Source organism: Chenopodium album, chromosome 8, assembly GCF_948465745.1.
Source record: "Chenopodium album chromosome 8, dcCheAlbu1.1, whole genome shotgun sequence".
Lineage (NCBI taxonomy): Eukaryota > Viridiplantae > Streptophyta > Magnoliopsida > Caryophyllales > Amaranthaceae > Chenopodium > Chenopodium album.
The window spans coordinates 55,273,880-55,287,412 of record NC_137841.1 but is presented as its reverse complement, the minus strand read 5'-3'; the positions used below and the strand labels follow the sequence as shown (position 1 = coordinate 55,287,412).

Sequence of the window (13,533 nt, the reverse complement as noted above, 5' to 3'; positions counted from 1 at the left end):
GTTATGTTAATTGAAGAAGCTTTATACAGCTTCAATTGTAGCCTTTAAACCCTTGATAATTCTCTTGATTTCCTTCTTGCTTTCCCCCCCCCCCTTTTCAATGTAGTAAGTTTGGTTTCCTTTCTTCCTAGTACATCTACTTCGACATAATCATCAGATTCATTTCATTGGTCTTAATGTCATTTAAACACAATTTGTAAGTAGTTAATTTTGACCTTCACAAAGAAACAACTTTTTGCTTGTCCAGTTGATAAACTTGTCAAGCCATTAAACTATGGCCCCCATTAAATATCAGACACTTTAAATTTTATTATTTCATTTTTCATTTAATTTAATTAATTGAGTAGAAAGATCTTTCAAATTCATCCATCTAATGGAGTCGTCTTATTAATTTCGATCATGAGTGGTGAACTTTAAATTTACCTATAATATATTTACCTATAATTCCAATAAATAATAATTACATATGAGGGTAAGAACGTAAAAAACATTTTGAAGGGTATGTAGGTCTGTGCACTATTTATAAGCGCAATCTCCTACTTTTTATAAGGTAGGAAATATTGGAATATTTTATGTGTTTGAGTCAATGCACTAGCATATGTTTTAGTCACTAATAAATTAGTTTGTAATGTGAATTAGTTTGTTAGAGTAACATTAGTTTTGACATTAATATTTTTTTTTTTTAATTTTATTAATGATTCCAACTTTGAATAATTTTTGAATAATTTGCACTTTATAGGGTATATGCTTTTATAAGGCCTTGACCAATTAATAACTGATTCAATAGGTATAAACTTTCCACATGTCACGTTATAATTGGTAAAAAAAAAAAAAAAAAATTAGAGTTTTTTTTTTTTTTTCCGGGAAAAAAAATCAAAAAATTATTTTTTACCACCAAAATTCTAAAATTTTTATTTTACTACAAAAAATTCTAACAATTGTTTTTACTACCTGACGTTAAGAAAACCATTAAATATAACGGTTTTAAAAAAAGTTCTTCGAATTTCGTGCGCAAAACATGTTCTCCATAGGTTTAGAGGGGCAATGGCCTTTTAGGTCCACTTTGAGGTCAGAATTGACAAAAAATGATCGAAAATGCCTCATTTTGAATGTTTCACGCAAATCGAGGTATTTTTAAACATGCAAAATGAGGCATTTCTGATCATTTTTTGTCAATTCTGTCCTCAAATTTGTTACGTAGGACCAAAATGCCCCTCAAAACCCCTAGAGACCGTGTGTTTGATATGAACATCGAAGAATTTAAAAAATTCCGTTAGTTTTTTGACGACCGGTGGTAAAAAATAATTTTTAATTTTTTATTTGGTGGTAAAAACAATTTTTTGATTTTTTTTGTGATAAATGTCAAAATTTCCTTTATTTATTTATTTATTTTTATTTTTAAATTCCCTCTCATCCCCTCCCTTAACCTTTCTCTCTACTCTCTTACATCAAATGCTCCAACCCGAAACCAATAACTACAATATGAGATGGGAGCATTTAAGGTTTCGGGTTGGGTTAATTGGTTTTGGGTTATAATGGGTAGGTTTAATTTATAACGGGTTGAATTGATTAGTAGGTCAGTTCAAGCCAATTTTGAAATTTATCAGGTCATTTCGCTTTGGTTTATATTATTGTGGTTTCTATTTGGGTTGTCTTTTAATCGGGTTGAGTTGTAATCAGTTTAGGCAGTAATCAATTTGGGTTGAATTGGGTCAATTTAAAAATGTGTTTAGCCTATTTAAAGCAGGTTTCAGTTTAAAACATTTTGGGTCCTAATCGGGCCGAGTTGTAATAGGTTCGGGTCATAATCAATTTGGTTTGAATTGGGTTAGTTTGGAAATGAGTTGTAGTTCAAAACAGATTGGGTGGAATCAGGTTGGGTGATTATTCATTCTGATCATAATTTATTAGGATTGAACTGGGTCAGTTTGAAAACGAATTTACCCCGTGTGAAGCGGTTATCTGTTCAATTTATATCGGGTTAAAATTGAGATGGGTCATTATCGAGTCGTGTTAATCAAATAATGGTAGGAACGGGTCAGGTTGTAATCGAGTTAAGTCCTAAATGAGTTGGGTTTGTCGAGTAGTGGGTTGAAACAGATTAATATAAACATATTGGGTTAGGGTTGTAAATGGTTCAGTCATAACAAGTTACGAGTTGTAAACGATTCAATCTAAATGAGTTACGTTGAAAACGATTCGGTTACAACGGGTTACGAGTTATAAACGATTCAGTCACAATGGGTTACAAGCTGGAATGGTTTGGGTTTATCAAATTTTTGTCGGGTTTACACGGTTTCGTTTTGAAATTGGTGAGGTTGCCATCAAGTTTGGATGTAATCGGTTTAGGCATGGCCATAGAAGAGCAAGTGCGACAAGCCCTCTTGCACAGGGCCCAATTTCAAGAGGGCTCATTTTCATTTTATTTTTCCTATTTTTTTTAAAAAAAAGTTGTTAAAATTCTTCTTGTTTCTAACACTAAGCAATCCAACATATTAACAATTGCTAATTTTCTAGCCTTAATTCTAGCTTTTATATTAACTAGTCGTTGGAGCACGCGCGTTGCGCATGCCCCCCCGACGGCAAGATAAGCAAAATTCGTGGATGTGTTCGGTTGTTGTGATATTCGTGGTTGTGTTCGGGTTTTGTAATAGCAAGGATGCATGAATTTATAAGTACTGAGAAGGAGTAGTGATAAAGTTTCTATGGGGAAATATCTATGGAAAAACAATTGTTATAAGTGAAGTTATCTAGAATTTGATAATTTAAAGATTCTTAAAAAATATATACTATTGTTTTAGACATTATTGTAGAACGCAAAATAGTTTCCTATTGTGGAGTACCTAAATATTTTTCGAATAGCTAGCTTCGTCTTAGAATGATTGTGATAATTTAGTTATAAGGAAATGCACCACTAAGGGATAAAGTTATGTAAAATGAATTAAATGTAAAATATACAAAAGTATTGTATATTTGTTTGTTAGACTATTTAAAGTAGAAAATTTTCGAGTGGTTCTTCTATTGAAAATTTTAGTAATTAGAGTTTGTAATCGATATGGAATGTATAAAATGAATGACAAATATCATATGTTTATATATTAAATTTTATTTATTGGTTATTTATCTATAAATCATTTTATGTACGATTTCAACGATTGTAGTTCTTAGGCTCGCATGTAAACGGTAATAGCATCTTAGTGTTTGACGCATTTAGTGAAATCACATTTATTGTGTACTGTTATTATCTTTAAATATTTTCACCAAAAAAAATTATCTTTAAATATTGTACATACTAATTTATGTACTAATAATCTTTCTTTCCCCCTTCCCTTCCTCCTTTTCTTTTTCGAGATATATATAGCTATTTATGACTCTTATCAAATAATTATGAGACATGCAAAGGCATATCTTTCTATATTCGTGGCCCTACCAAATTTGACAAATCTACACGCGTGGTCTCCCAATTTGGTTGACACGTTTCCTTTTGGGGTAACTTTTTTACCTTGCATTTACAAGCTACCCCACTTGATTTTTCATTTTCTCTCACTCTCTCTCCTCTCCTTATTACATGTGCCTAAATAAAACGCGTCAACTAAATAGAAACGGAGGAAGTATGAGATAGAGGAAGCAGTACCTAAATTAGTGCTTAATTAAATTAGTCTCATTGTAATCAAACTGAGCTAATTTTGAATGATTCCAAAATTCATACTATTGTTAATGACAGTAGTAATTAGTTAATGATTACAAAATTGTCACTCTTATTTATAATAACTTTGTATATGGGGTATATTTCAACCCTATTGGACATACTAAGAAACTTATCTTTCCTGTTTGCTCCTTGAGGCTTATTTCAAAGCTTGCAACAAATATATATCCGCCACTTTCTTTGTGTACAGGGACAGTCTCCAAAAGAACCTTTAATTTGTCCTCAACCTTTTGTTTCTGTCATCATGAAAAAGTAAGTTTAGGACCTTACCAGGCATACAAAATAGAGAGAGAAAGAGAGAGAGAGAGAGAGAGAGGGGGGGGGGGGGCAGAGAGAACAAATATTAAGACAATAAAGTTCTTCATGATTTCATTCATCCCGTGTAGAATGAAATTGAAGAGCCAATAACCAATCTATCTAAAGTTTCAGATAATATTATGATGCTCTATATTCTAATAAGTTTGAACCACCAAAATATACCATATACAAATAGAAAAAAAGTCGTCAAACACGGATAAGTGCACATATATATATATATATATATATATATATATATATATATATATATATATATATATATATATATATATATATATATATATATATATATAGGCTGAATAAAATCATCACAAAGGTATGATATAAATTCATCCAAGAAATGATGGTTGTCATAATATGCAACCAAGGTCTGCTGGCCTAGCCCTACCTAATCTGGTCAAAGTACCAAAATCAAAGACCAATGATGCTCATTTGCAAGCTCATTTAACTTGGTGATGCATGCATTAACTCAACCAAGAATAGGTTTCATGCGACTCTCAATGCCATGAAGACATTCTACTTAACCATGTTCCTCTTTTCATATCTTTGAAGCTATGAATATATACTTCTGATTAACTAAATATATCCAAAAATACTTTCCTACCTTGTATTTAAACATGACAGCATGACAGCATGAAGAATGATGCATCCATGTAATAAATGTATAATCAATTTGATTCTCTTCAAGTGCAAGCCTCGCCTTTTGGCTATCCACAGAGAAGGGATGATGATATAACTACATTGTATCATCAATATCAACTCCAAGGATGTAATGTAGGTAGCATCTCAAAACTTATCCGGTCAATCAGGCAATAACAAACTTCCTGTTCAATAACAAACGGACAATCCACCACCCAAATAAGAAACAATACACAACTAAAGGGTTCATAAAGTCTGACATTACATTGAACATTTTAGGCTATATACAACTATACTACATTGAGTATAAGATTCAAGCAAATAATATAGGCTATATACAACTATACTACATCGAGTATAAGATACAAGCAAATGGTTTTGCCATCACATTGAACGTTTTAGAGCTTTATCTTACTTTCACCACGACCTCGTCCATACAATAATAATAGCACAGCAATATCAGGCAGATACTAAACATAATCCATTAATTAGAGATATTTTTTAAACCTCCCAAGTCAGCCAACCATGTTAATTGTGTGAAAAAATATAGAATGTTGAGTTTCATTGGTATGTCAATTTTAATCCATGAAGATCATATTGACTGGAAAACTAGCATAATCTCCTTTTAATTAGTGAAGATCCTATACCAAATCAAATAGAAAACTTTTAGCAATATGATATTCTACTTCTATCAAACTAATTACAAAAAACTAACTTATTCACTTCTGCCAATAAAAAGGCATGCCTTTCTATAACTGAGTTCCTCCAATGATATTAGCATCAAGCTTTAAACACAAAAATACCTAGTAAAGCTGAATTAAATTCAGAATCAATATTAAATAAATAAATAAAAACCCAGAAAATCCAACTGCATAAAAACCCATAAATGAACAAAAATTTAATCAGTCTAACATTCAAATAAAAGGAAAAATCTAAACGAAGAGATGAACATTGAACCAATTAGAACAAGAGAGAGAAAGCAAAAAGAACTATACTTGGCGTCGGATCGGGAAATCAACAAATTACCTTTCAAGTTACTTCAATGGAGAGGAAAGTTATTTTGCTTTAGTGGGGGGTTAGAGAAAGCTCTGAAGTATATAAAAAAAAAAAAAATTAAAAAAAAAAAAACCAAATATAAACTTCCCTGGCCATTTTTACAAGTAGATTCAACATAAGAACACAACATTAAGAAAATTTGAAACCGAATATAACAACAACAGTGCAAAATAAACCCTAACTTAAGCATCACCAAAAATTATTGACTTCTCCATCCATATGTAAAATAAGCACTCAAAACTCTCACTAATTCACTTACCAATCCACTAAAAACACTTCAAACTTCACAAAAAAATTGCAGAGACACCATGAAAAATACGTCTTGATTTACCTCCGAATATTAGAACATCTCCAGATTCTGAAATAATTTTTCACCCTCCATTTCTGCACATATAGAAATTAAAGCACCGCACAATCGAAGAAGCACTAAAATTCAACCCAAAAAATGAAAATAAATAGAACAATCTGGCCTACTTACCTTAAAACAATCTGGCCTCCATAACTAAACTTAAATTACATCAATCTTCAAAATCACCGTAGGATGGCTTCTCTTAACTCAAACTTACATCGATAACCAGACCCAAAACCCCTGTGTCCCCCCACCCCCTCCTCTCCCCCCCCCATTCACATGAACATGATATACCAATGAAGAATCCCCAGTTGTAGGGAATAATTTCAAGCCTTTAAAATCCCACTAGCTTGAACCCACTGTGATCATACACTAAAGTACGGTGGCGTCCAAAAGGGAAGAAGATAGAGCAAAAGAGTCGCCAACAAGTTTTTAAGGAACTTGTAAACCGTTCACGAGGTGAAGGTTACACCCCTTAACGATCCAAGAGATCGTCAACTCCATAAGGTCATGAACCAAATAAGGGTTCGGGGATGATGGTACAAATCCAACCTAAAAGAGATTGAACTTGCCCTAATAATAGGTCTCTACTTTATTCTGCTCGTATTCATGTGCGCTTTCTGATTAGCATGCAATCAATAGGATTAACCCTAAACCTGTTTAATCTATGTTGGTTGAATTTAATGCACAAACAAATCTATTATTGGCGATCACTTGAAATTATAATCACAATTAACCTAACAAGATTATTAATATCTTATTAAGCGTGATTGCAAATACCAATTCTCTTTAAACATACAATAAAAGGTGATCAAGCAATAACAATATAAAATAATACATATCAAGCAACATAATAAATAAATAATCAACATCATTAATAATAAAAATAATATCAATAACAATCATGTTAAAGCATAGCAAGATCCTAGGCATGATACTAACAAGATTAATAACAAACCCTAGCATGTCACTAAGCAATAAAAATCAAATCTTTAGCCCTAACATGACACTAACATGAATAAATATTAGGAAGAGAATAAAAGGCATCATAGCAATCATATTTGATATTAAAATTAACCTAGACATGATACTAGGAATCAAAATAACAATATAAGCATGAATTCTACATCATAATATCAATAAAAACCAATAAAGTACTTACTTGGATGCCTCGTACCTCTTTCTAATTACAAAATACACACGTTAGTAACTTCAAGGAAAATAATAAACAAAACAATTAAATTAAATAATTGAAAGAGAGATTTGGGACCAAACCCTCAGAAATTAAAACCTTTCACGTCTAGGGCGAAGGCAACTTCGAATATGGCTAGGTGTTTCTAGATCTTGTGAATGCGGAATTTTGTATTAAAAAGCAAAGAAGAGAGAATGCATGAATGAATGAATGTTATTGAAAAGAATTGAAGAGAGTTGATGATCGATGATGAAGATAGTTGATCTAAACTTAAGAATAAAGAGAATTGGTGACCCTTGATGATTGAAAACGGAGTTTTTGATACGATATTTATAGAGAAAATCATCCAAAAAAGATAATTTATCAAAACAGAGTCTGAAGACCACAAAACCACTTTGGCGCCAGACCTGGCTCATTGGCGTCAGGACCAGTGGCTAGCACCAGGCGCCAATGCTGGCGTCTGGCGCCAATCCTGGCGTCTGGCGCCAATCCTGGTTCCAGGCGCCAAGGCCTGGGGTTGGACGCCAAATCGGCTTTCAACGCGTTTTCGAAAATCTGATAAACTTACCGTACTGGAAGATAAAATAATATAATTTCAGTCGAAAATGCTATTTGATCTAATTAAAACTCTGAAGAATCCTAATTGAATTAAGAATGATAAGACCTTCTAGAATGTTCTAGAAGACTAAAACCATTCCTAATTGCATTAGGAATGATAAATTATATTAGGCCCTCCCCTAGATCATTAGGCCGTACTTAAAACTCAAACCGGGCCCAGTTTAGTAAATTGGCCATAACTTCCTAAATATTCATCGGAATTGGGCTTATAATATATCGTTGGAAAGGTCTTTGCAAACCCCATCCAACTACACCACTATTGGACCCATATCATGGACCAACCAAACTGGATTGGCTGTTTTCTTAAAATAAAGTTTTCAAAAACAGGGAGAAGAGAAAAAGAAATAAAACTTTCCGCAACACTAGACCTTTCCACACTTTCGTTTCATTCGATTATGATTCGACGTGAAAGGTACTCATCACTGGGTTTGGTTTTGGGGAGACACATTTGGGTGTCTACACCAGTACACCAACTTTATCACCTCCAAAAACTTTTCTCCCAACTAACTTGTCAATGGCATATCAAACAACACCATTAATGAAAATCCTAATCAACTTCAATATTTGAATCTCTTCAACCACTTTAGTCACTAAGATTGTATCAAAAAGCAGTCAATTCACCATTAAAAAGTACAGCTGAGATATAAATAACCCAGGCTACTTAAAAGGCTGAGAACCCCACTTACGTTCTTATGAACACTATAATAACACTATCAATGATCTCATCTTTTTACCTATTTATATTGTGACATTAACAACTAAAGCACTGTAAATGAAACATAAGATCAACTCAACCGCTCTATCAAGTATCCATAAAAAATCACAATAAATCCCGTCAAGAAAAGGAGATTTGTCCTGCTGCATATCAAAGTTAAAACCACTTCCTCACAAAATTCTCCTTAACCATTCCCAAGTGCGCAACCCATGAACCATATTTCCAAAAACATCTTGCACTCTCATTAGTCTCTAAGTCCCTACAATTAAAAGGGGGAAAAAAAAACCCTTTTAAGCAACTTAGAATGATTTTTTTATCTCCTTCCAACTGTCAATCACATCAGTAGCATATTTTTTTATCATAGAAAGCCTTCTCTTTGAAGAATAAGCTCCTCTAATTTTATTTTATTTTCCCGACAGTTTTATTTTCCCAAAACAGCTCTCACTGTCATTAAAATCTCACTTTTCAGGCCCTTGATTCCCTAAAGAACCTTTTGTACCAGCTTATTCTCATATAAGTTCATTTCCAACCCTCCACCCCCCATCCCGCGACTTCACACTATAATCCACACTCATGATGATAATTGACAAAGCTACAATATAAGGCACGTTTGGCTGATCAGTGATTGAATAAGAATAGCACTCACTCAACATGGCATACAAACAAAAATATAATTAGCCATGAACTAAATAAAAGAGCTCGAAACATAAAGGGTTTTGGAATGAACAATAAAATCTTATTTTTATAAAAAAAAGGCAATGGCTGGTATTATGCTTGTCAATTTACAAGGTAACATAAACATGTACAGCATGACTCAACTTCAGACAATTTTAGAACAGTTAATGTGAATGAAAAGAACCTTTAAGTTATAACTTACCCATCTAATAGAAATCTTTCGCGGACGTCCATTAAGTGTGGGGACATAAAAAGCCCGGTATGGAAGCCACAATTGCGTAATATGGACTCAGTAAAAGCACAAGTCGAACCCTATGCACATAGATAGACAAAATAATCATCATTTAACACAAGTTCATAGGTTTTCTCTTAATGACAAGAAAGATCAAAGTAATCCTACAGCTGACTTGTGAGAGACTACAATGCAGCCCGCTTAAAGACACTTTGTTATACAATTCAGTAATCCCAACAAACCACAAATGCAAATCACTTCAGAAATGCTCCCTCGGTTTCAAATTAATTGCAACGTTTTCATATAACACGGAGATATGTTTCTGTATGAGTGTATGACACGTAGATATTCATTTAACAAATTCATTGTCTAATTAACATAAAAGGATCGAAGACAAATACCTTTCCTTTGGTGTCAGCCACATGAATAACCTTCAACTTAGAAATTGGTTCTTCCAACTCCAGTATCTGCGAAATCCCACACAAACCTAATATACATTATTACCCTAATAATTCCAAAATAAATCAATTTTGAGACAAAAAGATGTAAATCAAGCATAATAATAAAACTATATAACTTTAATATAATCATATGATCAACTAATTTAAGATAAAATGACATGAAAATTAACATAATAACAGAAGTATAACCTTAATATAATCAAACAGCAACTCAAAGCGATCACCGCTATTGCTCTTCTCAGCACAAGTTCGAGTAGTAATCAAAGATGACAGCGCACTCATTGCCTCCTCATATAATCGAAGAAGCACTAAAATTCAACCCAAAAAATGAAAATAAATAGAACAAATAAACCCTTAAAATATCGAAAAACAATAGAATAAATAAACCCAAAAAATCGAAAACAAATCGATCAAATAAACTCCTACTAAAAACGAAACGATTTCGCACAAATACACCCACAAAGATTCAACCAAAAACATTCGAAAACAACAGGAACATATTAATCTGCAGTTTGGTAATAAGAGTTTTGGAATGAGGGTCCCAAACCTGAATTAAAGTTTTTCATACCAAAACAATTAAAATAAAAAGGTTGTTTAATTTTATACACACAATACTTGGGATTGTATGTTAAATTATTTGTTACTGGTATTATCGACAGTTCTAGCTATATATTGATATATGGTTCATCTCAAATGCTTCATAATTTTAAACATTTAATTTAACATTAATATGATAATCTATTAATTGTTATAATTATATACTTTGAATTCTAACATAATTATCGGCAATGACGAAATACCCATGTAATTGATTTCCATTGTTTGTATTGATTCTGAACAAAGTTTGGGTCTTAAAATTTGACTATGGAGGAGGAAGGGGAGAGAGAAAGTACCTGCTCGGGGAGGTCTATGTTGTATGGAAAGGAGCCGCAAATGGCAGCGACATTGATTATTGGTTTTGCTACTGCTGTTGCCGCCTCCATTCTTATAAGAGGAAAAATCTAATCGAATAGATGAACAAAAGAAATAAACAAAAAATAAATCATAAATTCTTTTGTTTGGTACCTCAGAAACTGCTCTAATGGAGGAGATAGAGAGTGGGAGCGCCGAGAGGAGAAGGAGAGAGAAAGATAGTGAGATGAGAAGAAGGAAGAAGCCTTAAGAGTTAAGAGAGAGAAGACAGCTGGCGACAGCCAGACCACCAAAGAAACAAAACAATAAAGGGCAAAATCGGCAATTCAATGAATTCAAGGACATCTCTATAATAGCACCAGCGGGTACTATTCATAAGCTACAGTTAAAACTTTTGCATTTTTATAAGGTTTAAGGATTTCTACAAATTTCTATATTCTTTATCAATTCAAATTACTATTATCATAATTACATCAATTTAATTTCATGAAAAAGTATACTAGTATTGCTTATTTCTCCATTCAAGAATTATCAATGGAATTTTTTTTTTTTTTTTTTTTTTTTTTTTTGTAGTTGTTGTAGCCAAATTCCCAATTAATACACAATCAAACAAAAATGAACTGGGAATTAGTGAATTACTAATTTGAGTTATTCCTTCTTTGTCCATCCTTTGTTTGATTTTAGGTAATTTTTTTTTTTAATTTTTAATTTTTATAATTTTTCTAGTTTTGATGATGTCAAATACGAAGTGGTTTATTAAACTGATGATTTTATTTTTGGGTGAAGGTTAAAATCTTCTTAAGCAAATTAGAGAGACGAGTATTAAAATAAGTCAATAAGATTAAGTTAAGATTGGGTTATACGAAGTATTTAGTTGTTATTATCAACTTGAATAAAATATCTTTAGAGAGCCGCAGGGGGTTGAGAATCAATCCCAAGATCCCCCTAAAATTGGGGTAGGAGCTCTAACCACTTGAGTTAATTCTCACTTTCTAAATACTTCGTATACTTTTTATTGGTGAAATAAATACTTCGTATATAATTGCTATAGGAACGCATTTTCATTTTGTAACGTATAGGAAATTGTGCATCACCCCCCTCCGTTTTTAAATACTTGCTCCATTTCTCCATGTGCGGAGTTTTAGGAGAAATTGGAGAATATAATAAAATATGGAGGTAGTGGGGTTGGTGGAAGAATAAAATATTGTAAAAAATCAAAAGTAGTGGAGAGGATTGAAGGAGATAGAATATGAAATTAATATTATTGGGTCCACTTAGTGAGATAAATTAATAAAACATTGTAAAAGCTTTCCAAATAAGGAAATGGAGCAAGTATTTAAAATCGGTCGGAAAAGGAAAGTGGAGCAAATATTTAAAAACGGAGGGAGTAGTAGATAAAAAAATATTGTATGGAGCATAATCTTAAAATTATTAAAGACCCCTTTTTAAATTTAGAACGGGACCCCTAAAATAATTGCAACGGCCTTGGGTTTAGGTTGTTTTTAATTTCGAATTGTAACGCTCACCTTGATGACGGGTTGAGTCATTGACGGTTTGCAAAAATTCGGTTCAGTTCAATATCGAGTTGGATTTGGGTCGGGCCGTTTCTTTGGGTTTAATGGTTGACTTAGGAGTTAGGACTGTATAAGCAAGATTGGTCCCACACAAGGAAGAAACCAATTAAAAACAAGAAGAAGCTTCGCGGGAAAATATAATTATAAAACTAATTTTTGTATTAAAGTTCCCTACTCCCAACTCACTAGGAGCATCCAGAGAAATCAATCAAATCATCATCTTCACACTTTATTTCTCACATATCTCGTGTTGCCCCACATTATTTCTTCTCTTATTATTATTGTCATTCAAATTTCAACCCACTCTAATTTATTCCACCCAAATTGTTGCATTTTTTTAGTAGCTTAGTTTTATACCTAGTGGAAGAATAAAGGCAAGCTAAAGGATCAATTGATTCTTTTGTTTCAGGTTTGTAATCTTGTTATTATATTTTTAAACTATGATGCTTTGTTAATTTACTTGATTTATCTTTTGGTAAAGTAGAATATAATCCACTATTTTCTATCTTTATATAAGTTGACAATTGTGATTTCAACTAAGCATTATGAAAAAACGGATTCCCTTGATCTCATTTTCTTAAGAATGCATATGCACCTTGTTAAGAATTTATCAAACAAGTTGTCACATTTTCTCGACCTTTTATAATTTACAAGTAATATGGAATACTTCTCCTAAACTGTAGAATTAATATACTTTTACTATTTTGCTACTTTGGATTTGTGGACAGAGCATGAGAAGCAATGTGAAATCATGGCTAATCTTTTGTATATAGTAGTAGTTAAACTCTGGGTAAAAGTAATGGAGTGTTTTATCTAATCATAATTCATAACTAATAAGTAGATAAAATGGTAAAGATTTTTATCTAATTGTATTAGCCCCAAGATTAAACCTTTTTTTCTAACTCTAGGTTCCACATCCACATGCCACTTCTACTTGCTTAGGAACGCTTTTTAATATATCAGTATACATGGAATATGGAAAGTAACAAACATAAGTTTTTTTCAGGTGTAGAAGTCATTGAAGTGATCATATATATCTCAATGAAATACACGCAATTGCTAGGATTTTGATATAGGCAAACATTT

At 32.4% G+C, this 13,533-nt stretch overlaps 1 protein-coding gene across 1 annotated transcript; it reads right to left on the bottom strand.

Moving 5' to 3' along the window:
• Positions 1-3,650: 3,650 nt before the first annotated feature.
• Positions 3,651-11,015, bottom strand: LOC145556142 (folylpolyglutamate synthase-like). The gene is made up of 5 exons (XM_081617797.1): positions 10,855-11,015; positions 10,151-10,269; positions 9,902-9,967; positions 9,471-9,580; positions 3,651-3,942 (listed from the first exon to the last, which is right to left on the bottom strand). The coding sequence occupies exons 2-5, from the start codon at positions 10,241-10,243 to the stop codon at positions 3,918-3,920; spliced, it is 294 nt and encodes a 97-aa protein (XP_081473923.1). The 5' UTR covers positions 10,244-10,269; positions 10,855-11,015; the 3' UTR covers positions 3,651-3,917.
• Positions 11,016-13,533: the final 2,518 nt, after the last annotated feature.